The following is a 24402-nucleotide window of genomic DNA, read 5'->3' on the forward strand; positions in this document are numbered from 1 at the left end:
AGTTCATGTCCAAGTACTTTTTAAATGCGAGGGTTTCTGCCTCTATCACCCTTTCAGGAAGTGAGTTTCAGACCCCCACCACCCTCTGGGTGAAAAAATTTCCCCTCAAATCCCCTCTAAATCTACCAATTACTTTAAATCTATGCCCCCTAGTTGTTGACCCCTCTGCTAAGGGAATTAGGTCCTTCCTATCCACTCTATCTAGGCCCCTCATAATTTTATACACCTCAATCAGGTCTCCCCTCAGCCTCCTCTGTTCCAGAGAAATCAACCCCAGCCTATCCAATCTTTCCTCATAGCTAAAATTTCATCCTCGTAAACCTCCTCTGTACCCTCTCTAGTGCAATCACATCTTTCCAATAATGCGGTGACCAGAACTGCACACAGTTGTGGCCTAACTAGTGTTTTATACAGTTCAAGCATGACCTCCCTGCTCAATATTGTAAGGCACTTCCTGATCACTCCAAACTTCTGAATTATTACTTCAACAGCTCGAATATCTGCTCAATTTAACTATCACATGAATGTGGACAGTAGATGCATTGTTTTTGAGGAGTATGGGGTTGCGTACAGTTACCAGAGATGTTTGCAGTGTGTAACCCAACTGTCCACACGACTTTACCCTGGAATAGTCGGGGACTGTGTGATCAGATTAAAAGGTGTTTGGTATTAGCACTCCCCAGAGAAGCAGCATAATTATCTGGGATTATGTTGCATGTTCATGGAGCAGTAACCCTTTTTGTTGATAGAAGTGACGCCATTGCCTACAGGTAAATGAATGCAGTCAGTGATGCATTGTCCAGAGGAACGCTGCAAAAGTTGAACATTTGGATCTGCTCTTTCAGCTACTACTGCATTCCAGAATTGAATTGAACGTGTGTCGGTTATCCTGAAATAGGACATCTGTTACTTTTGCAATGCGTGGTGAATTGCAGACTGACAGACCCTGTCCCCAGCAGGTGCCTGAATGACCCGCAGATCGAGAAACTTTGGGCATGGTCTCTTTCACTTGTATTGGTAAAGTCCATGGACCCATAGAAGTAGGCCATTCATCCCATCGTGTATCTGCTGGCTCTTTGCTGGAGCAATTTCCCCTGCCTTTCCCCTTAACCCCTGAAACCTGCTCTGCTTCAAATGTTTATCCATTCCTCCCTTAAAAGATGCAATGGACTCTGCTTCAACTACTACTTGAGGGAAAGAAGTCTGTGCTCTAACCATTCTCTGTGTTAAAGATATTTCTCCTAACCTCTCTCCTCACCCTCCTGGTGGCCAGTTTAAATTGTGGAGTTCTGGTTACTGTTGCTCCAACTGGAGGAAATAGTCGTCTGCTATTCACTGTCAAAATTCTCCCTAGTTGTGAAAACCTCTATTAAATCTCAGCCTTCTCTGATCCAGAGTTTCTCAACCCCGGTGTCATCCTGTTAAATCTACATTGAATGCTCTCTCTGGCTCTCGTGTCCTTGCTATAATGGCCGAGCTCGTTACACTCCTATTTAAGAACTATATTGCTGTTCGCCTTTCTTTATGACTTTAACTAGCTGCACTGGCATTTTTAAAGAATTATCTGTTTGAACCCAGATCAAAGTATCAGCCGTGGCTTAGTGGGTAGCACCCTTGCCTTTTGAGTCAGAAGGTTATGGGTTGAGGTCCCACTCCAGGGACTTGAACACAAAAATCTAGGCTGGCACTCCAGTGTAGTACAGAGGGAGCACTGCACTGTCGGTGGTGCCGTCATTCGGATGAGACATTAAACTGAGGCCCCGTCTGTTCTCACAGGTGGACATAAAGGATCCCATGGCACTATTTGAAGAAGAGCAGGGAGACCTCCCTGGTGTCCTGGGCAATATTCATCTCTCAATCAACATCACTAAAACAGATTATCTGGACATTATTACATTGCTGTTTGTGGGAGCTTGCTGTGCGCAAATTGCCTGCTGTGTTTCCTACATTACAATAGTGACTACTTCAGAAAGTACTTCATTGGCTGTAAAGCTCTTTGGGACATCTGGTGGTCGTGAAAGATGCTATATAAATGCAAGTCTTTCTTTTTCTCTTTGAGATTTCTCTGTCTCTCCATACCCTTCAGTGTGCTTTTAACAAACCGATGTTGGTTGTAGCGGATTATCCCATGCATCTCTAAATGCTCACTAATCTGGACTCAGAATCCACATGTTATTCCTTACTGAGGGTTATGGTAGCTGACTTGAGGCTCCACCTTCTAAGTCCTTATCCTCCTGGTGGTCTTGCTGCTACAACATGTCCAACAATGTCACATTTGATGCTGCACCTATGCTGCTGCATACACATAAAGATTCCTCTTTGAATTCTACGGGAAGACATACTGGGGATGAAGTTGGGCTCCTTTAAGCCTCCAGTTAATGCCCCTGGGGGGCGCTAACTGGGCATGGTACGGTTAATGACTTCCGCCATATTGGGCGGGAGCTTAGCGCCGGCGCTGCAGCATTGCGCCCCGCTCTCCTGCACCCGGAGGTCGTGACGTCATCACCGTGTGCATCTCCCCGTTAGCGCCCTGACCCCGAAATTAGCATTCACCCCTGCAGCAGCGCCTGGCGTATCGGGTGGCCGGCCGCTACCGGGGCGAAAATTAAAGGGGATGTGGCCCAGTGCAGAAAAGAAAATGTAACTTTTCGTTGCCGCTCCTGATGCGGCTTCTTTGAGGGGTTGTGGCCGTGATCGCTCAGCCCGGCACTCTGCTTGATCGCGCGGCACCCTCGCTCCCTGGTGATCCAGGTAGGTGCCTTTTTCTTTTACAGAGTCAGCAGCGTGAGCCCTTCCCTTAAATTGAGGGTCGAGCCCCTCGGACGCGTTAACGCTGTACGGCCCAGTGCGTGGCACAGCTGAGGCGTCCGGTCGAGGCATCCGGCCAGTTCACGCCGCAGGCAGGAAATGGAGCGAGTGCTCCACTTCCATTTGGGGGCGATGACCCGAATTTATCGAGAGGGAGACTTTTGCACCTGGCCAAGTCTCACGCCTCCCGAGTGTTACCGCCCCCAAATGGGGCAATACCCAATTTCTGGCCCATTGTGTTCTCTTCACGTTTGGAACTCTGCTGGCTCCCTCCTGGGCTTTAACACCAATTTTAATTGAGGAAAATTAACACAATGTGTAAGTACGATTAATGCTGGGCAAATTTGCACATTTCCCATCAATTGACAAAATTTGTAACCCTTTAACACTGCCCGTCTGTTAATATAGGCAACAACTACAAACTAACGAGTAAGTTCAAGAGGGGAAAAATGAATGATTGCTCCATTAAGATGGATATACAAAATAACTTTAAAATAATGCATACATGGTTCATGCACTAGTTTGAAGGGAATGTTATATCCCAGTGTGTCTGAACATCCAATTTTTACAGATACTCTAAGTCTGAACTTTTCTTTCAGGTTACAGCTTTCATGATCTAATTTATCCGTAATCCTAGCGTACTAGCTAAACGTTGGAAATCTGGACTAAAACACCTGCGTTCCAGTTTGGGATTGATAATTTATACTCCGATATTTGTGTTAAGGAGTGACATTTTCAGGCTTGGCCTGGTTGTGAGAAAGTGAGAGGAGAATTTCCTTTTGGGATTGATTAAATGTGCCTCCCATAAAGTTAATCAAGAAACAGAGGACAATGAAGGTTGTAGGAAAGGAAAATGAGGAGGAAAGTTGTACTTTTTTAACATTGCTTATCTGACTGCCCAACTGAAGCCAATATATTGTGGAGTGAGTGGAGAGCAAACTCTGCAGCAATTAATACAACGGCCCAGAAATTGCAGTCGGCAGTTTCCCATGGGCGGAGGCCTCCGACCTGAAACATTTCTACAAATCTACCTGGTGGTCCGGGAGGTTCGGAGAGTTGAGGTCCTGGGCCTCTACGCGAAGGCCTGCCTAGAGGCCCACATATCCCAGGCACGTAAGCGCTTCGTACATGTCCCTGGGATCATGGGCCGGCCCAACCAATCAAAGTATGGGTATTCCCATTCATACTTGTAGTGATTCCAATTCCAAAAACACACAAATGCTTAAAATACATTTTTTTTAAATATCACATATTTAAAATTAATCAAAATCAAATTTAATTATTTAAAACAAAAATGTACTTTATTGAATAATAAATTTACATATTTTAAAAGGTCTAAAAATAAACTTGCCTTATTTAACAGGATTTAAAATGTTTAAATTATTGAAAAAATATTCTTTTTCTGCTCTTTAAAAGTCTTACGCTGATAAAAGCAAGCCTTACACTGATGATAATGAGCCTTATGCCTACTTTTATCAGTCGTAAGACTTTCAAGGGCATTCGCTGGGCAGGACCTGGGCAAGTAGCCCCACTCTACGCCTGCGGAGGCCCTTTACTTCCAGATGTGGACCTTGACAAATCGCAAATCCCAGGTTTATGCGCATGTGCTTCACATGCCTAAACCTGGAACTTGCAGGCCCCCTGCAACACGTGCATACCTCGTAAACGACCATCGGTGCCGCAAATTCAGGGCCAACGTCACTATTGGGACCATTTCAAATGTGGATTCAATGTGGGGCACTTAAAGCCGTGCACACAGTCAATCCGGGCCAATCTCGTTTTTTGGTTGTACCAATCTTCCCAATACCTCATCTCCCTTGAAGCTGGTACAAAACTGGAGTGAAACTAGAGTTAGTGGCATATAAACACTGTTCTGGTGTTCCTCTAAAGTGTGCCTTATTAAATTCAGGCAGCAGAAGATACTGGTGTAATGATCATGGCATTACATTGCAGTCTGTTTTATGCACCCTGTGCAACTCTGTTACGGTTTTAGTGTGCTGAGTTGTAGAGTTGCTGGAGCATGACTTGGACACAGGTGAAGTAGACAGTTATGTGAAGAAATTTCACTTCTTCCACCTTGTTACGTTTCTGTACAGATGCACAACATGGATCTTAATACCATGGTGTCACGTCACATCATCATTTCATGCTTCCCACTGACTGGAAATGCGCAGTCTCTTTAAAAGCTAATTATGAAATAACTGAAGATTGCTGTTTACACATTGTCGCAGATGGGTTTACCAAATTGGATGTTTTATTAATGTCTTTTTAAAAAATAAATATTCGGAACACTCTTTCTGACTTGATTTTGATTAAATTATATTACACTGTGAATTAATTGATCTAGCTGGCCAGATTGCACGGGTCTTATTTCATGTTACTGAGGATTTGCCATTTGGAAGGTGTCTACAGTAAAAAACACAGTAGAAGCCAAGCAAACCCTAGCTTTGGCTCCTAAATTAACCCCGCAGCCATATTGGAGCCAATCGCATTTATTGGGTGGCTGCAATTAGCATCCCTCCTGTCTCATGTGTTGCACTGATTGGTGCCCTGAATGCTTCATGCAGTTCATTATTTGTTCTATTAATTACAAAGCTCCTGCGTATGTTTGATTCAAGGGAGATGAGGTATTGCGAAGATTGGTACAACCAAAAAACGAGATTGGCCCGGATTGACTGTGTGCACGGCTTTACGTGCCCCACAATTTTCGTGTTTCTGCGTGCGCTGCACACGTGTGAAAGCACAGAACTTGCGGTCTGTCAAGTTTCAGATTGACAGATTGTCCGCATGCTCAGAAACTGGACATTCACTAGCGGAGAGTTGGGCTGTTTGCCCAACTACTGCCCAGCGAATGCCCGTGAAACTCTTACTCCTGGTAAAAGCAGGTGGAAGGACTTTTGCCAGTGTAAGCGTTTAAATAAATATTAAAATAATGTAAAAAATTTATTTAAACATAAAAATACCTTTAAAGTTAGTTCAGGTCATTTTTAGCCCCTTTAAAACATGTAAATTTATTTTTCAAAAAATTAAATTCTCGTTTTAAATTGTTGGGCCCACGTGATCCCAGGGTCGATTGTGAAGCGCCTGCACCCTTGGGATATGTGGGATGACTTTACACAGGCCTATGTGTAGAGCCACGAGTACAAGTGTTCGAACCTCTGGTATCATCAGGCAGGTTCGTACTTTCCTTGCAGTTCAGAGGCATTCACCCAAGGGAAGCCTCCGACTGCAAATTGAGGCCCATTGTTTTAATTGGTTGGTATTTTGGATGCATATCAGCATTTCTGATGAGTTTCACATGACATGGAAATTTTCAGTTTGAGGTTGAATTGACTCTGGTTTCCCACCAGTATCCACTAGATGTTGATTAAATAGGAAAGTTGTTCCATTCCTAATTTCCTACGCTGTAGAAATGGGAAGAGGGATTATAATATTAGCTGTGTTGTGTGTCCATTATTTTCTTTTCTGAGAGTTGCATATTACTTCTTATAAAAAGGTTACATCGCATTATTTTCATCACGCTGCGATGTTATTACTGTGGATTAGGTTAAAGCCTTAGGGCTGGAAATTCCCCAACCGGCACCCGGTTTCTCGCCGATATTTCAACTTTTTGGGCGAAAAACAGCGAACCGGGAAATTCAGAGAAGTCTTGCGCCCGTGGTTTTTAAGTACCGCTGGGGAGCGGACTGCTGGCGTGCAAGACTCGAAATAGCACTTTCGTCAGAAATTTGGCTCACAGCGCACCCATAGATAGGATGAAAAAAAACGCCCGGGAAAAACCTACGTTGCAGCCCTTGAAACAGCAGCAGGTATGAAGACCTGCAAAAAAGATAAGTTAAAGTTTTTATTTTTTAATTCTTTTGCAACGATTTGATAGTTAAGTGTCTTGTGAATGTTTCGTGATTTTTTAAATTATTGTTTGCAATTTTTAAAAATGTTTTCCACCCTCCCTCAGCCCAACTCGCAGCGGTATCGGCCTCGGAGAAAAGTTACAGAAAATTTGCTGTTTACGCCATGAATCCACGTGCAACGCCGATTTTTACCGCTGGGCGCATTTTATTCCAAATGTTAGGCCTTGTAGCAGTAGCGGAGTCATAGCGGTTTTTCTTTGGCGAAAAAATACCACTATGACCAAAAATGGAATTTCTAGCCCTATATGTCAGCTGTGGCTCAGTGGATAGCACAATCATCTCTGAGGCAGAAGGTTGTGGGTTTAAGTTCCACTCCAGGAGTGGGAGAGAGTGCTGCACTGTCAAAGGTGCCATCTTTCGGATGAGACGTTAAACCGAGGCCCGGTCTGTTCTCTGAGGTGAACATGAAAGATCCGATGGGACTGTTTCGAAAAAGAGCGAGGGAGTTATCCCTGCTGTCCTGGCCAATATTTATCCCTCAATCAACATATCAAACAGGTTATCTGGTCATTATCACATTGCTGTGTGTGGGAGCTTGCTTGTGCGCAAATTGGCTGCCGCGTTTCCCACATTAGAACAGTGAACACACTCCAAAAGTACTTCATTGGCTGTAAAGCGCTTTGAGACGTCCAGTGTTTGTGAAAGGCGCTATATAAATGCGTCTTTTTTTCTTATTTTAAAGCTGTTCAGGTCTGAACAGATATAGAGCTGTTTCTGCTCAGCAGAATTGGTTTGGGCCAGGAAGATACAAACATTCTGGATGGCAGGAGGGGGCTTGGACTGATGGGGATTTTGCATGTCACAGGAGGGGGCTTGGACTGATGGGGATTTTGCGTGGCACAGGAGGGGGCCGGGACCCATGACAACTTGGGTGTAATTCGGGGGAGGGGGTGCAGCATCTGGTGGATGGAGAGAATTCCTGGGGTAGAGGGTGCAGTGGCTGGTGAGAGTTTGGGGTTCTGGTGGGATGCAGAGACAAGTAGGGAGTTGGGGCCCAACTGAGAGAGGGGTGCAACAGCGAGTGGGGACTCTGAAGGCCTATGAAGGAATAAGAAGCATCACTTGATGGGGATCAGGATCCTGGTGGGTGCAATGACTGGTGGTATCTCAGGACAATGGCTGGTGAGGGAGGAAGCACCAGCTTTTGGAACCTTGGGTTTCAGTGACCAGTAGATTTTCTATCAGGAAATAACAGTATTTGCTGTTTAAGTAAAACATTGCTTTCATTCTTCCCCCACCTGCCAGCTGAAAATGACCTGCAGCATGCCTTCTGTGGCCCAGGGCATATCTTTCCCTTGACTGGCATCCGCACCTACCACTGTATAATGCAACATGTGGCCCTTGAAGGCTCTCTTCCCCATGCCATACTATGTCATGCATCACCACTCACCAAGGACAGAAGAAAGAGAATGCAAAAGAGGAGAGAAGTAGAAAAGATGAGGGAGAGAGAGAGTATGGGGATGAGAGAGAGTGATACAGAAGAGAAAATAGAGATAAAGAACCAGAAGAGGAAAAAAGGCGAATTACAGCAACACAAAAGATGATAAAGAAAGCATATCCTCGGACTGTGTGTAAGCAATGCCATGGGCTATCTACTAGTATACATTAAAAGTCATGCATCTAGTACGCATCTGTAGCATCACATTAAAAGTGTCATCCCCAAAATGTCACATGTTTGTAGGACAAAAATTTGTGATTGGTTCGGTTAACTACTTATCGGATTAAGTTATTAATCAAATTTTTAGATTGTCTAACTCAGAAATAATCAACGGTAGCAATGAGGGATGAGTAACCAATAGAAAATCGAGCAATCAGATCTTTCAATTTGTTTTTCCAAAGCTACCATTCACAAGGCAGCAACTACCACAAAACCAACCAATCAGAAGGCTACTTGTGGCTACCTCTTTTCTTTCAGTCAGTGTAGAGATAAATATAACATAAACAGAAAAATCTTACACAATTCTGAAAAAAACCTTATTCATAGAATTGGCTTTGAATTGTTAAAAGATGTGTCCTCCACCTATTTCTGTACTTCTATATGGAGCCTAGGGCTTGAATTGGAAATTTCACTTGGGCTTTGGTCGCTTTGAATTTCTGTCTGATATTTGTGAGAGAGAGAGAGATATCGTGAGAGTTGTAGTTTTCAACCGAGTCCTGTGTAACTACAATATTCAAATTGCGCCATGACGTTCCGTGTTACTCGAGAATCAAATAGACTGGGGAGTTCTATCCCCTGTGAACAAATTTGATGCATATAAGAGAGCTACTCATCACAGCAATTGTAGTTTTCACTTTGCTCCTATGGAGCTTCAGTATCTAGAGTGCACCAGAATAATCTCGGCATAAAATTTACAAACTGGCGGGTGTGTGTGGTGGAAAAAATGTCAGAAATAAAAGGGATCAGAGATGATGTTTATGGTGCTTTGAAGCCGACAGTGGACTTTGTGTCCAGAATCAACAAGCGCAGACATTGACGAATGACATCTTGTTCAGGTGCTTGTCGGTGTAGTTTTGACAGTGGGTGAGAAATACAAATCACTGTGCGAAGAAAGTGGGGGGTGGGGGGGGCGGGAGGAGTCATTTTTATGATAGTATAATCACTGAGAATTGGGCAGAAAATTTTTAGCGAATAGGGAAGGTGAACCAAATATGAGGTATTTGCATCTTAAGCAAATACTGCAAATTCGCCATGGGAGGTAGAGCAAAAAAATACATATTTGATATTAGAAATAAGCAAGAACGTGCATTTGTGTAGCATCTTCTCACATCCTCAGGATGTCCCACAGTACTTCACATTCGGTGAAGTAGTTTTGAAGTATATGCTTGCGTATGCAATGTGGCAGCCAATGTATTCACTGAAAGATCTCAAACACAACAAATGTGGCGAATGACAAGGTAAATTGATTTTGGCAGTGCTGATTCAGGAGGAATGTAAGCCAGGGAACTGTTCCTCTTTGTACATTAGCATGAGATGATTTGGCTCATCAGAAAGATGGCACTTCTGGCACTGCAGCACGCTCCTCAGTATTACACCAAAGTCTTAGCCCAGATTACATGCTCAGGTCCTGTACAGGGTATTGTTAAGGGCACACCTGGAGTACTGCATGCAGTTTTGGTCTCGGTATTTAAGGAAGGATATACTTGGGTGGTGCTTGAACACATGCCCTTCTAACTCAGACTTGAGTGCTACCAACCGGGACAACCTGACACTTAACTGGAAATTTGCGGGCGTGGAAAGTGGAATCCTGGTGGTGAAATGGCGACAGGTTGGGTCCACTATTTAAGGAATTGCTTCCTTGCTGAAGACCAGCTGGAAGAAATTCCATGAGAGATCCCATAGTAATTTTTTTAAAATCCTTCATTAATAATTTTGAAGCTGCATCCTGTCATTGTCACTTTTGTAACTTAAATATTCTATGGAATTTGCACCATATTTAATATTTAGCCTTATCTTTTGTTTCATAAGGACATAAGAAATAGGAGCAGGAGCAGGCCATTTGACCCCTTGAACCAGCTCCACCATTTAATAAGATCATGGCTGATCTGATCATGGACTCAGCTCCACTTCCCTGCCCGCTCCCCATAACTCTTTATTCCTTTCTCGCTCAAAAATCTGTCTTTCTCCACCTTAAATATATTCAATGACCCAGCCTCCACAGATTTACATCCCTCTGAGAGAAGAAATTTCTCCTCATCTTAGTTTTAAATGGACAATGCCCCCTAGTTTTAGTTTATCCTGAGTGGAAATATCCTCTCTGCATCCAACTTGTCGAGCCCTCTCATTATCTTATATATTTCGATAAGATCACCTCTCATTCTTCTGAACTCCAATGAGTATAGTCGCAACCTACTCAACCTAACTTCATAAGTCAACCCCCTCATCTCCGGAATCAACCCAGTGAACCTTCTCTGAACAGCCTCCAATGCAAGTATATCCTTCCTTAAATACCGAGACCAAAACTGTACGCAGTACTCCAGGTGTGGCCTTACCAATCCCCTTGCAACATTCCACTTGCCTTCCTGATTAGCAATGCTGTACCTGCATACTAACTGTTTGTGTTTCATGCACAAGGACCCCAAGATCCCTTTTTACTGAACCACTTTTCAATTTTTCTCCATTTAAATTATAATTTGCTTTTCTATTTTTTTCTGCCAAAGTGGATAACCTCACATTTTCCTACATTATACTCCCATCTGCCAAATGTTTGCCCACTCACTTAGCCTGTCTATATACCTTTGCAGATTTTTTGGATCCTCCTCACAATTTGTTTTCCCACTCTTCATTGTATCATCAACAAACTTGGCTACATTACACTCGGTCCCTTCATCCAAGTCATTAATATAGATTGTAAATAGTTGAGGCCCCAGCACCGATTCCTGCGGCACCCCACTAGTTACTGTTTGCCAACTGGAAAATTACCCGTTTATCCTGACTCTTTGTTTTCTGTTAGTTAGCCAATCCTCAGTCCATGTTAATATATTACCCCCAACCCCATGAACTTTTATCTTCTGCGGTAACCTTTTTATGTGGCACCTTATCGAATGCCTTCTGGAAATCTAAATACACCACATCCACTGGTTCCCCCTTATCCACCCTGCTCGTTACATCCTTGAAGAACTCCAGCAAATTTGTCAAACATGATTTCCCTTTCATAAAACCATGCTGACTCTGCTTGATTAAATGATGCTTTTCCAAATGTACTGCTACTGCTTCCTGAATAATGGACTCCAGCATTTTCCTAACAACAGATGTTAATCTAACTGGTCTGCCTCCTTTTTTAAATAGGGATATTACATTTTCGGTTTTCCAATCTGTTGCGACCGCCCCAGAATCCAGGAAATTTTGATCGATTACAACCAATGCATCCACTATCTCTGCAGCCACTTCTTTTAGGGCCCTAGGATGCAAGCCATCAGGTCCAGGGGACTTGTCCGCCTTTAGTCCCATTATTTTACTGAGTACTACTTCTTTAGTGATAGTGATTGTATTAATTTCCTCCCTCCCTATAGCCCCTTGATTATCCTCTATTGGGATGTTTTCTATCATGAAGACCAATACAAAATATTTGTTCAAAGTCTCTGCCATTTTCCTGTTCCCCATTATTAATTCCCCAATCTCATCCTCTAGGGGACCAATATTTACTTTAGCCACTCTTTTCCTTTTTATGTACCTGTAGAAACTCTTACTGTTTGTTTTTATAATTCGTGCTACTTTATTTTCATAATCGACCTTCCCCCTCTATTATTTTTTTAGTCATTCTTTGCTGGCTTTTAAAAGTTCCCCAATCCTCTGGCCTCCCATTAGTCTTGGCCACATTATATGCCCTTGTTTTCAATTTGATACCATCCCTTATTTCCTTAGTTAGCCACGGATGGCTCTGGCTATTCCTTCTCTTACAGCCTTTCCTTCTCATTGAGAAATTTTTTTGTTGAGAGTTATGAAATATCATCTCAATTGTCTGCCACTGCTCATCAACCGTCCTCCTCTTGAATCTATTTTCCCAGTCCACTTTCGTCAACTCTGCCTTCATACCTTTTTAGTCTCCTTTATTTAAGCTTAGGACACTGGTTTGAGATCCGACTTTCTCACCCTTCAACTGAATTTGAAATTCAACCATGTTATGGTCACTCATTCCGAGAGGATCCTTTACTAAGAGATCGTTTATTAATCCTGTCTCATTGCACAGTATCAGATCTAAGATAGCCTGCTCCCTGGTTGGTTCTGCAAAGTACTGTTCAAGGAAACTATCTAGGATACACTCTATGAACTCTTCCTCAAGGCTACCCTGACCAATTTGCTTTGTCCAATCAATAAGAAGGTTAAAATCGCCCATGATTATTGCTGTTTCTGTGGATTCTTGGCAAAAAAGAGGATTGCTGATGAATTATTTATACTGGTTTTAAATGTCATCTGGACAATAAAAGATATTGGCAGATGTTGCCAAAGGTAAATTTCTTCAGAAAATTTGACTTTTTTTTTTGCCTGAGTCATTTTTAACTTCTTTATGCACATTGTAAAATGTAAGTTGTATTCCTCAATTGAATTATTTTGATAATCAAATGATTCCAGCGTGAACTTAGATCACCATTACTACATATTTCATTTAGCCATCACAGGATGTTAATATTTTATGGATTTTCTTCTGAATTCAGCCACCCACATTACCTTGAGTTACCATCTTGTCTCTTCTACCCTCTTCAAGCATCAGCAGATGAAGCCTATTTTCTTAAACAAGATATTTCCATCTATTTCAACAGGTCAGATTGTTGGCCATCTGAACTAATTACTAGAAAAATAGACATGTAATTTCTTACCAAATTGCATTATTAATAGGGCATCCTAGACTTCGCTTTGTCAAATATTAATTCCATCAACTTCTAGCAACTTAATGAGCGGGCAAAACTGTAGCAGGTGGAGTTCAATGCAGGGAAGTGCGAGGTCATCCACTTTGGACACAAGAAAGATAGATCAGAGTATTTTCTAAATGGCGAGAAGATAGGAACTGTAGAGGAGCAGTGAGATTTAGAGATCCATGTACAGCAATCACTAAAACTAGTGGACAGGTATAAGAAATTAAAATGGTTAATGTTAATGTTAGCCTTCAGCTCAAGGGAGCTGGAATAGAAAGGGGTGGAAGTTATGCTTCAGTAAGAGAAAGCTCTGTTTACTACTTCTTCTTAGGCGGTCCCTCGAATCGAGGATGACTTCCACACCAACAAGGGATGAGTTCAAAGGTGTTTTAATGAAAGACCTGATAATCCAGCTCCCGAACTACATGTTGAAGGGGTTTACACTGCATCTGGGGTAGTGCATTCGATTCTAAGCAGCGCACCTCAGGAAGGATATTTCGGCCTTGGAAGGGGTGGAGAGCAGAATGATACCAGGGCTAAAAGAGTTAAATTATGAGGACAGGTTGCATAGGCAAGGCTTGTATTCCCTCGAGTATAGAAGATTAAGGGGTGATATAATTGAGGTGTTTATGATGATTAAAGGAGTTGATAGGGTAGATAGAGAGAAACTTATCCTCCAGTGGGAGAGTCCAGGACAAGGAGGTAGAACCTTAAAATTAGAGCTAGCCAATTCTAGGATTACGTCAGGAAACATTTCTTCATACAAAGGATAGTGGACATCTGGAACTCTATCCCCACCTCGGGGCCGACCTCTCCCGCATCCGTCCAAGCAGCGTTTCGGCCGTCACCGCCCCCCCCCCTCCCAATGAGGTGTCGCCCGAGGACCTCCTCAGTCAGGCAGCTTGGAGTCAGGAGGGGAAGCGGAAGGGGTAGAGGTGGGGAAGAGAAGGTGGGGGGGGGGGGGGGGGGGAAGGGTTGGTGTGTACAGAAATACAGATGATTTCAGACTAATGTTCGGTTTAAATGCTTTTTATTAACAAAACCTTGTAGCACATTGGCTCAGATAGCTGCACCATTACACGCTGGTGATTCTTTAACATCAAAGGGTATAATCACACTTAACTTCAATCAACTTAAACTATAACTGTCGCCAAGGAGATGCTCACCATTGATGTATGACCTGCACACCCAGCAGTGTGTCAGCCTTGTAAATAACACCAACGTTCTTTCAGGCAAAGCGATCATTGATGAGCTCCTGATGTAAGGCTCTTGCAGCTATCATGCCACCATGGGCCCTTTCATGCGGTCTACAGGGAAGCGGGGGCATGACTTCAGAGTCAGCCTGTTTGTCCGGCCTGATGTCAGCATCCGCCTCCTCATCCTCTTCGTCCTCTCTCTGTTGAGGTGGACTATCAGACTCATCAGGCAATTCTTGTCCCCTCCTGATAGCCAAGTTGTGTAGCATGGAGCATACCACCACGAATTGAGCTACCTGCTCAGAGTGGTATTGGAGCTTGCCTCCTGAGTGGTCCAGACATCTAAAGCGCTGCTTCATCACTCCAATAGTTTTCTCCATGATATTGCGAGTTGCTCTGTGGCTCTCGTTGTATCGCCCTCTCGGCCTCGGTATGGGTGTCATGCAGGGGGTCATCAGCCAGGTGGCGGGGCCATATCCTTTGTCCCCAAGCATCCAGCATTGACCTTGTGGCTCATTGTTAAACAAGTCAGATGCAGTGCTCTCACGCAGGATGTGAGTATCATGGATGCTGTCCGGAAATTGAGCATTCACTGCCAGTATAATTTGCTGGTGGTCAACAACCAGCTGGACATTCAGGGAGTGGAATCCCTTGTGGTTCCTGAAAACCTCAGCATCCTGAAAAGGTGCCCACATTGCGATGTGCATACAGTGTATTGCTCCCTGCACCTTGGGGAAGTTTGCAATTCTGGAGAATCCTAGAGCCCTCTCACTCTGTGCCTCCCTGGTCAGAGGGAAGCTGATCAAGTTCCTCCTGTGTGCGTACAGATCTTCAGTGACCTGTCTAATTCAGCGATGTGTGGCATGCTGAGCAAGTCCGCAAATGTCGCCAGCTGTGGCCTGAAAAGAACCCGAGGCGTAGAACGACTTTGACCTCGACGGATGGTGCAGATCTGCCCTTATCAGCTGGCATACCTCAGTGATAACCTCTTTGTGGAAGCGCAGTCTCCGAAGGCAGGTGGTGTCGGGCAAGTAGCGGTAAGAATGCTTCTCCTTGTACTTGCGGGAGGGTGTAACGTCTGGTCCCCCTCATCTGTCTGTCATTTCATACATTGGGCACATAATGCAGTGGAGTGTTCCTTCAGCGATGTCGAGTCTGGCAGGTATTTGGCCACCGAGAGGGTGAGAAAGGACAGACCCCATTGCAGTAGCTCTCTGTTTTCCACCAATTGCTCACAAACAAGGAATGTCCCGACGAACACACCTCTTCAATTCCAATCGGTCACAGCATGGTCAAGATGTTTTTAGAGATGTTCACATCAACTCCAACCTGCAGAGTATATCCGAACTCTGCCGAGGTTGAAGCACAGCAGCATTTTAAAGGACGCGACATGACGTCCATAACGCTGTGATTTGTCCCGGTTAGTTCCGCTTTTTGTGGGCGTTTTTTGAGCGAGCGATATTGTGGACGATTTGTGTGCAAGGTGGTGAAATTGATGATGGGGAATCTCTATGGCCGCTAGTTTGGGTAAATATGCTCTTTACGACAAAAAACAGTGGGCAGGCGTTAATATTGAATCTCGGAGTTAATTCCATGCGGAAAGTAATACAGGGAGATATTATGGGCGTTGAATTCGCCCATTCTGCTGATTCCGCCCAAAAGAAAAGGCGGGCGGTAATATTTTTTCTCGGTGTTAAGCACATGGGGAAAGTAACGCTCGACGATAAGTTTCTGAAAAATGCCTGTCAGTTTCCATTTTGTGCCAAAATTGGCGATATATGGGCGTTATACGTCATTTCAGCGGTAACATGGGCGTTAAGTGGGCGTTAAGCAGGCAAAGAAAGTGGAGGTTCTAGCCCCATGTTCCTTATTCTGTGTGACACATGTATGCTCTTGTGCAAGAATCCAGCGCACATTGTTAGCTTTACTGAATTTGCAGCTTATTTTGATTCAAGTAAATGCTGCCATGTTCCTAAAGTGTCTAAAGTGTTACTTTTCGAACACCTTGTTAATGTTATTGAAAACCATCTAATTTTGTTTGGCAACCATAGAAATACTCCTTGTGAATACGTTGACCCACTGTGTCATGTTCTAAAGAGTCACTGAGCTCCTTTGCTCTTTTGAAGATCGGCTGCTTTTACATAGTCACGGTAACAAAGCACAACAGCCTTGGCTCACTAACTGGAGACCATGCCATTGAATGTCAAGAAGCCACAGAGGTCATTTGATAGAAGTCTATTGCCTCTCCGCACAACGCAAAGATGCCATCATTACCCAGCTGCCTGTCTTATAAATTGGCAATTACAGCAGCAGCAGAGATGTGGAGATCTGTAAATAGAGTGTTACCTCTCAATCCTGATGAAAGATGTGAGACGAAAATGAGACTGTTCAAGCTTGTTGCAAAGCAACTGACAAGCTTTGCCCCAAAATGCTGAAACACCATGATGAAAGCACACGAGGGTTGCTAATGAACTCATGAGGTTAGAATAATGTGGAATATGATCACTAATTTCCCTTTCTTCTCTTGTATTCTCTTGCAGAGCTCTGCTCATTCCAGTTTGGGAACTGGTTATTTTGTAAGTATACATGCAAATTTGCACTCACCATACATTTTTCGTTTTTAAAGCCATTATCCATTTCAGTTGCTTGGTATTAAAACAGGTACAAGTGAAAGAATTATAATGGTCCTTGGGGACTGCTACAGTAAATTTAATGTCGATGCATTGGTAACTTGAGGGTCATGCAAGGATGCAAGGCTTCCATTGCCTAATGAGGAAAGAATTGCAATTATATAGTCATTGTATTAACTTGCTGCTCCCCATTGGGAAGCCAGTGGCAAGCAACATTGAAACTGTCAATGTCATTTCTGGAATGAAATCTCATTAACATGCAGAGTATATTGCAGTGGATCTCCAAGTCTTCTTGTTATTCAGACTATTTGTTATTCAACAGACATTTTTTTAAAGAAGCATATGCTGCTAACATAGTTTAGAAAGCTGACGATGCTGAGTTGATTAAAAGGACTGTAGCAGTACTAAGGGGTAAATTTTGCTCAGCGAACCTACCTCCAAGGCCCCTTGCTTGACGGGGGTGAGAGTCAGAGAAAATATATTAATACGTGAGACAGGGTATGTAAACTCCTTTGGTACACAGGAGTCTTCTGTATATGCTTAATAATTCTGACCATGAAGTAAGACAACAAATAATACGCAAAAGAGACCAAATTTCACAATCAGCCAACTGGACATTGACCCAATTTTGTGCCAAATTTGATTTGGAAATTGTTAAATCTTATGTGTAAAGATGCTATCGCAACATTGAAGGACACCAGTATTTCTGATTCTGTGTGCAGCTTCTTAAATGTCTACTAAAGATGCATACCTTTGTTTTGAAAGTGCAATCTCTTTATTGTTACATGGCTGAAGCCTTGGAAATTTTAGCGCACAGGAAGGAGTCTTGAGAATATACTCGAAATGAGACAAATGCAGTGAACCTTTCTATAATGCTGTCTCAGGGAGCCATGCAAAAAAGTGTGTTACATTGAAGATTTCTCTAATAGGGAACAGTAGACAATTTGTGCTACATTAAAGGTCATGGCATATTAGAGCATGTAATGGTAAGGGGCTACTATACCTCCAAAGATCGTTATAAACATATAAAGTTAATGGAAGAGCCATTATATTAACACTGGAATCCATTCCTACTGAAAGTAATGAACAGAATAGCAATGGTCGTTATCACTGTTGTTCTGACAGCCACACACTGTTTTGGAACACTTGCCAGCCTCTTTCTGTAATAAATGATTTAGTGGAGTTATTAACTCCATATAACTAATGCTGCTTAATAATAACTTTGTTACCTGGAGTGACAAATTTGAGAGTTTAAAAGGTATGGCATGCATCATAGAAGATATTTCATTTGGCTCGCACTGTTCTATGATTTTGAAGTGTGTGTTGATGGCTATTGTATGTAACAATCTGTCAGAAAATGGCTTACTATCCCATTTTAAATTGCAGAATTTCATCCTAAAATCTGCTTCATCTCAATGACCATTGACATAATGATAAATTAGTTATTTACAGTTTTGGTGTTAGACTTATCTTGAATGTTAATATGTTTTTTTAAAGAAATGAATGAATTGCTCATTAGTGATAAGAAGAAAAGCTGCAAAAGAATTTTGCAATTTAACATATTTAAGATATTGTCATATCTGTGGAACTAGGTAGTCATAACCTGCAAAGGTAAGGACAAGAAAGTGTCCTTCAGTCATTCAAAGTCAGCGTTGACAGAATCATAGGATGATACAGCACAGAAGGGGGCCATTCAGCCCATCTATGCCGGCTCTTTGGTTGACCTATCCAGTTAGTCCCACATTCCTGCTTTTTCCCCGTGGCCCTGTAAATTTTTTCTCAAGTTTTTTTTCCAATTCTCTTTTGAATGTTACTATTGAATCTGCTTCCACCACCCTTTCAGGCAGTGCATTCCAGATCATCCATCAAACTCGCTGCGTAAAAAAATGTTTCTGCATGTCGCCTCTGGTTCTTTTGCCAATCACCTTAAATCTGTATCCTTTACCAGCCTTCTCAACTTGTCCTCCCATCTTCAAAGACTTGTGTATGTACATCCCCAAGTCTCTCTTTTCCTGCACCTGCTTTAACACTATACCATTTAGTTCATATTGCCTCTCCTCATTATTCCTACCAAAAATAATGATTTCATACTTCTCTTTAAAGCCTTATTTTGTCATTACAGTCGGTAATACTGATGTGGATCCTAAACTAACCTAAACTAACCAAGAGTTTGCTAATTCACCAGAAAGTCAACTCTAATTTGATTATTTACTACAATTCAGATTGGGAAGAGCTGTAAATGAGGGATTATGAAAATAAACGAACAAGACAAAATTTCAGGAGAATGACGAGGCCTGTAAGTCACGCTGTAGCATCTTGTGGCAGCCAGCAAGTCGTTCAAATTGATGATCGGGATTGGTTTTAAAGCAACCCGATACAGTAATTCATGGTTGTAGTCATACAAAAAATTTGAAGGCATACCAGGTTGATCAGAAGGTACCACAGTCACACTGCCATCATTATGCCACCAACCATAAAGGCAGGCCCTGGCACAACTGTCTGGTAATGACCAAGGGGTACTGGTACTAATACAAAAGGAAAATACTGTGGATGCTGGAATCCGAAATTAAAACAGAAAATGCTGGAAATCTCAGTGGGTCAGGCAGCATCTGTGGAGAGAAACGGAGTTAACGTTTCAGGTCGATGACCCTTCGTCCGAACTGGCAATAGTTCTAAATATAACAGATTGTTAAGGAAGTGCTGGGGTCCTGAAAAGGGGGCGCAGGGCTCGGGGGGGGAGGGAGGGAAAGAACAATAAAAATAAAAAAGGGAAGGTGGCTCAACCGTGGCTATCAAGGGAAATCAGGGATAGTATTAAAGCCAAGGAAGTGGCATACAAATTGGCCAGAAATAGCAGCGAACCCGGGGACTGGGAGAAATTTAGAACTCAGCAGAGGAGGACAAAGGGTTTGATTAGGAGTTTGAAATGGAGTACGAGAAGAAGCTTGCAGGGAACATTAAGACGGATTGCAAAAGTTTCTATAGATATGTAAAGAGAAAAAGGTTAGTAAAGACAAACGTAGGTCCCCTGCAGTCAGAATCAGGGGAAGTCATAACGGGGAGCAAAGAAATGGCGGACCAATTGAACAAGTACTTTGGTTCGGTATTCACTGAGGAGGACACAAACAACCTTCCGGATATAAAAGGGGTCGGAGGGTCTAGTAAGGAGGAGGAACTGAGGGAAATCCTTATTAGTCGGGAAATTGTGTTGGGGAAACTGATGGGATTGAAGGCTGATAAATCCCCAGGGCCTGATGGACTGCATCCCAGAGTACTGAAGGAAGTGGCCTTGGAAATAGTGGATGCATTGACAGTCATTTTCCAACATTCCATTGACTCTGGATCAGTTCCTATGGAGTGGAGGGTAGCCAATGTAACCCCACTTTTTAAAAAAGGAGGGAGAGAGAAAACAGGGAATTATAGACCGGTCAGCCTGACATCGGTAGTGGGTAAAATGATGGAATCAATTATTAAGGATGTCATAGCAGTGCATTTGGAAAGAGGTGATATGATAGGTCCAAGTCAGCATGGATTTGTGAAAGGGAAATCATGCTTGACAAATCTTCTGGAATTTTTTGAGGATGTTTCCAGTAGAGTGGACAAGGGAGAACCAGTTGATGTGGTATATTTGGACTTTCAGAAGGCTTTCGACAAGGTCCCACACAAGAGATTAATGTGCAAAGTTAAAGCACATGGGATTGGGGGTAGTGTGCTGACATGGATTGAGAACTAGTTGTTAGACAGGAAGCAAAGAGTAGGAGTAAATGGGGACTTTTCAGAATGGCAGGCAGTGACTAGTGGGGTACCGCAAGGTTCTGTGCTCGGGCCCCAGCTGTTTACACTGTACATTAATGATTTAGACGAGGGGATTAAATGTAGTATCTCCAAATTTGCGGATGACACTAAGTTGGGTGGCAGTGTGAGCTGCGAGGAGGGTGCTATGAGGCTGCAGAGTGACTTGGATAGGTTAGGTGAGTGGGCAAATGCATGGCAGATGAAGTATAATGTGGATAAATGTGAGGTTATCCACTTTGGTGGTAAAAACAGAGAAACAGACTATTATCTGAATGGTGACAGTTTAGGAAAAGCGGAGGTGCAAAGAGACCTGGGTGTCATGGTACATCAGTCATTGAAGGTTGGCATGCAGGTACAGCAGGCGGTTAAGAAAGCAAATGGCATGTTGGCCTTCATAGCGAGGGGATTTGAGTACAGGGGCAGGGAGGTGTTGCTACAGTTGTACAGGGCCTTGGTGAGGCCACATCTGGAGTATTGTGTACAGTTTTGGTCTCCTAACCTGAGGAAGGACATTCTTGCTATTGAGGGAGTGCAGCGAAGGTTCACCAGACTGATTCCCGGGATGACGGGACTGACCTATCAAGAAAGACTGGATCAACTGGGCTTGTATTCACTGGAGTTCAGAAGAATGAGAGGGGACCTCATAGAAACATTTAAAATTCTGACGGGGTTAGACAGGTTAGATGCAGGAAGAATGTTCCCAATGTTGGGGAAGTCCAGAACCAGGGGACACAGTCTAAGGATAAGGGGTAAGCCATTTAGGACCGAGATGAGGAGGAATTTCTTCACCCAGAGAGTGGTGAACCTGTGGAATTCTCTACCACAGAAAGTTGTTCAGGCCAGTTCACTGAATATATTCAAAAAGGAGTTAGATGAAGTCCTTACTACTAGGGGAATCAAGGGGTATGGTGAGAAAGCAGGAATGGGGTACTGAAGTTGCATGTTCAGCCATGAACTCATTGAATGTTGGTGCAGGCTAGAAGGGCCGAATGGCCTACTCCTGCACCTATTTTCTATGTTTCTATGTTTCTAAGAGGGAAGGTCTGTGATAGGTTGGAAGGCAGAAGAGATTTGAGAGACAAAAAGGATGATGGACCAAATTGAGATGGTAATATCACAAATTAGGAAACAAAAGATGAGTCTGGATAGGGTGTATTCATTACCAGTTGCCATGGGAAACTGAGAGAAAGAAAATTAAAATAAAAAGTGGGGGGGGTAGTTTTTGTGAAAAAAAGGGAGGAAAGGGTACAAAATAGGGGCAGGGGTTACGGTCTGAAATTGTTGAACTCGATGTTGAGTCTGGAAGGCTGCAAAGTGCCAAAACGAAAGATGAGGTGCTGTTCCTCGAGCTTGCGTTGAGCTTCAATGGAACAGTGTGGAGGCTGAGGAAGTAGAGGTCAGAGTGGGAACGGAGTGGAAAATTAAAGTGACAGGCGACCGAAAGCTCAAGTCACACTTGCGGACTGAACAGAGGTGTTCCGCAAAGTGGTCACCCAATCTACGCTTGGTCTCCCCAATGTAGAGAAGACCACACAGTGAGCAGCGAATACAGTATACTAAATTGCAAGAAGTACAAGTAAATCGCTGTTTCACCTGGAAGGAGTGTTTGGGGTCCTGGACAGTGAGAAGGGAGGAGGTAAAAGGGCAGGTGTTGCATCTCCTGCGCTTGCACGGTACAGTGCCGTGGGAAGGGGAGAGGCTGCTGGGGGCTGACTGCGGAATGGACCAGGGTGTCGCGAAGGGAGTGGTCCCTTCGGAATGCTGAGAGGGTAGGGGAGGGGAAGATGTGATTGGTGGTGGGATCACGCTGAAGGTGGCAGAAATGGTGGAGGATGATCTGTTGAACCTGGAGGCTGGTGGGGTGAAAGGTGAGGACAAGGGGGAACCCTGTCGTGGTTCTGAGAGGGAGGGGAAGGGGTGAGAGTAGAGGTGCGGGAAATAGAACAGACACGGTCGAGGTCCAAGTTAACCATGGCGAAGGGGAACCATAAGAAGATAAGAACATAAGAAATAGGAGTAGGAGTAGGCCATTTGACCCCTCAAGCCTGCTCCGCCATTCAATAATATCATGGCTGATCTGATCCTGGCCTCAACTCCACTTCCCTGCCCGCTTCCTTTAACCCTTAACTCTCTTATCATTCAAAAATCTGTCTGTCTCCACCTTAAATATATTCAAAGACCCAGCCTCCACAGCTCTCTCTGAGGCAGCGAATTCCACAGATTCACAACCCTCTGAGAGAAGAAATTTCTCCTCATCTCGGTTCTAAATGGGCGACCCCTTATTCTAAGATCATGCCCTCTAGTTCTATTCTCTCCCACCAGTGGAAACATCCTCTCTGCATCCACCTTGTCAAGCCCCCTCATAATCTTATACATTTCGATAAGATCACCTCTCATTCTTCTGAATTCCAATGAGTAGAGGCCCAACCTACTCAACCTTTCCTCATAAGGCAACCCCCTCATCCCTGGGATCAACCTAGTGAACCTTCTCTGAACTGCCTCCAAAGCAAGTATATCCTTTCATAAATATGGAAACCAAAACTGCACACAGTATTCCAGGTGTGGCCTCACCAATACCCTGTACAGTTGTAACAAAATTTCCCTGCTTTTATACTCCTTCTCCCTTGCAATAAAGGCCAACATTCCATTGGCCTTCTTGATCACTTGCTGTAACTATGCCCCCTAGTCCTAGATTTCCCCCATGAGGAGAAACATCCTCTCTGCATCTACCCTGTAAAGCCCCCTCAGAATATTATATATTTCAATAAAATCACCCCTCATTCTTCTGAATTCCAATGAGTATACGCCCAATCTGCTCAACCCTTCTTCATATGACTACCCGGTTATCTTAGGAATCAACCTCGTGAACGTTCTCTGAACTACCTCCAATGCAAGTATATCCTTTCTTAAACAAGGAGACCAAAACTGTAGGCAATAATCCCATTGTGGTCTTACCAACACCCTGTATAGTTGGAGCAGGACTTCCCTACTTTTATACTCTATCCCCCTTGCAATATAGGCCCGCATTCCATTTGTCTTTCTGATTACGTGCTGTACCTGCTTGCTAACTTTTTGCGTTTCATGCAGAAGAACCCCCAGATCCCTCTCTACTATCGTATTTTGTAATCACTCCCCATTTAAATAATAATTTGCTTTTTTATTTTTCCTACCAAAGTGGATAACCTCACATTTTCCCATATTATAGTTCATCTACCAAATTTTTGTCCACTCACTGAGCCTATCTATGTCCCTTTTTGTAGATTCTTTGTGTCCTCCTCACAACTTGCTTTCCCACCTATCTTTGTATCATCAGCAAATTTAGCTACGTTACACTCGGTCCCTTCGTCCAAGTCATTAATATAAATTGTAAATAGTTGACCTCAGCACTGATCCCTGTGGAACACCACTAGTTCCTGTTTACCAACCGGAAAATGGCCCATTTATCTCAACTCTCTGTTTTCTGTTAGTTAGCCAATCCTCTATCCACACTAATATATTACCCCCAACCCCGTGAGCTCTTATCTTGTGCAGTAACCTTTTATGTGGCACCTTATCGAATGCTTTCTGGAAATCCAAATATACAACATCAACTGGTTCTCCTTTATCCACTCTGCTCGTTACATCCTCAAAGAACTGCAGCAGATTTGTCAAACATGATTTCCCTTTCATAAAACCATGCTGATTCTGCTTGGCTGCATTATGATTTTCTAA

The 24402-nt window shown here is 43.3% G+C and overlaps 1 protein-coding gene across 2 annotated transcripts in view; it reads left to right on the forward strand.

The window, feature by feature from the left end:
- auts2a (activator of transcription and developmental regulator AUTS2 a) overlaps window positions 1-24402 on the forward strand; it is a 1264571-nt gene that overhangs the window by 554183 nt on the left and 685986 nt on the right. For both annotated transcript variants that reach the window (XM_070857211.1, XM_070857212.1), the window contains exon 4: window positions 16807-16842. In XM_070857211.1, the coding sequence (XP_070713312.1) occupies window positions 16807-16842 (36 nt within the window). The remainder of the gene's footprint in view (window positions 1-16806; window positions 16843-24402) is intronic.

Source organism: Pristiophorus japonicus, chromosome 16, assembly GCF_044704955.1.
Source record: "Pristiophorus japonicus isolate sPriJap1 chromosome 16, sPriJap1.hap1, whole genome shotgun sequence".
Classification (NCBI taxonomy): domain Eukaryota; kingdom Metazoa; phylum Chordata; class Chondrichthyes; family Pristiophoridae; genus Pristiophorus; species Pristiophorus japonicus.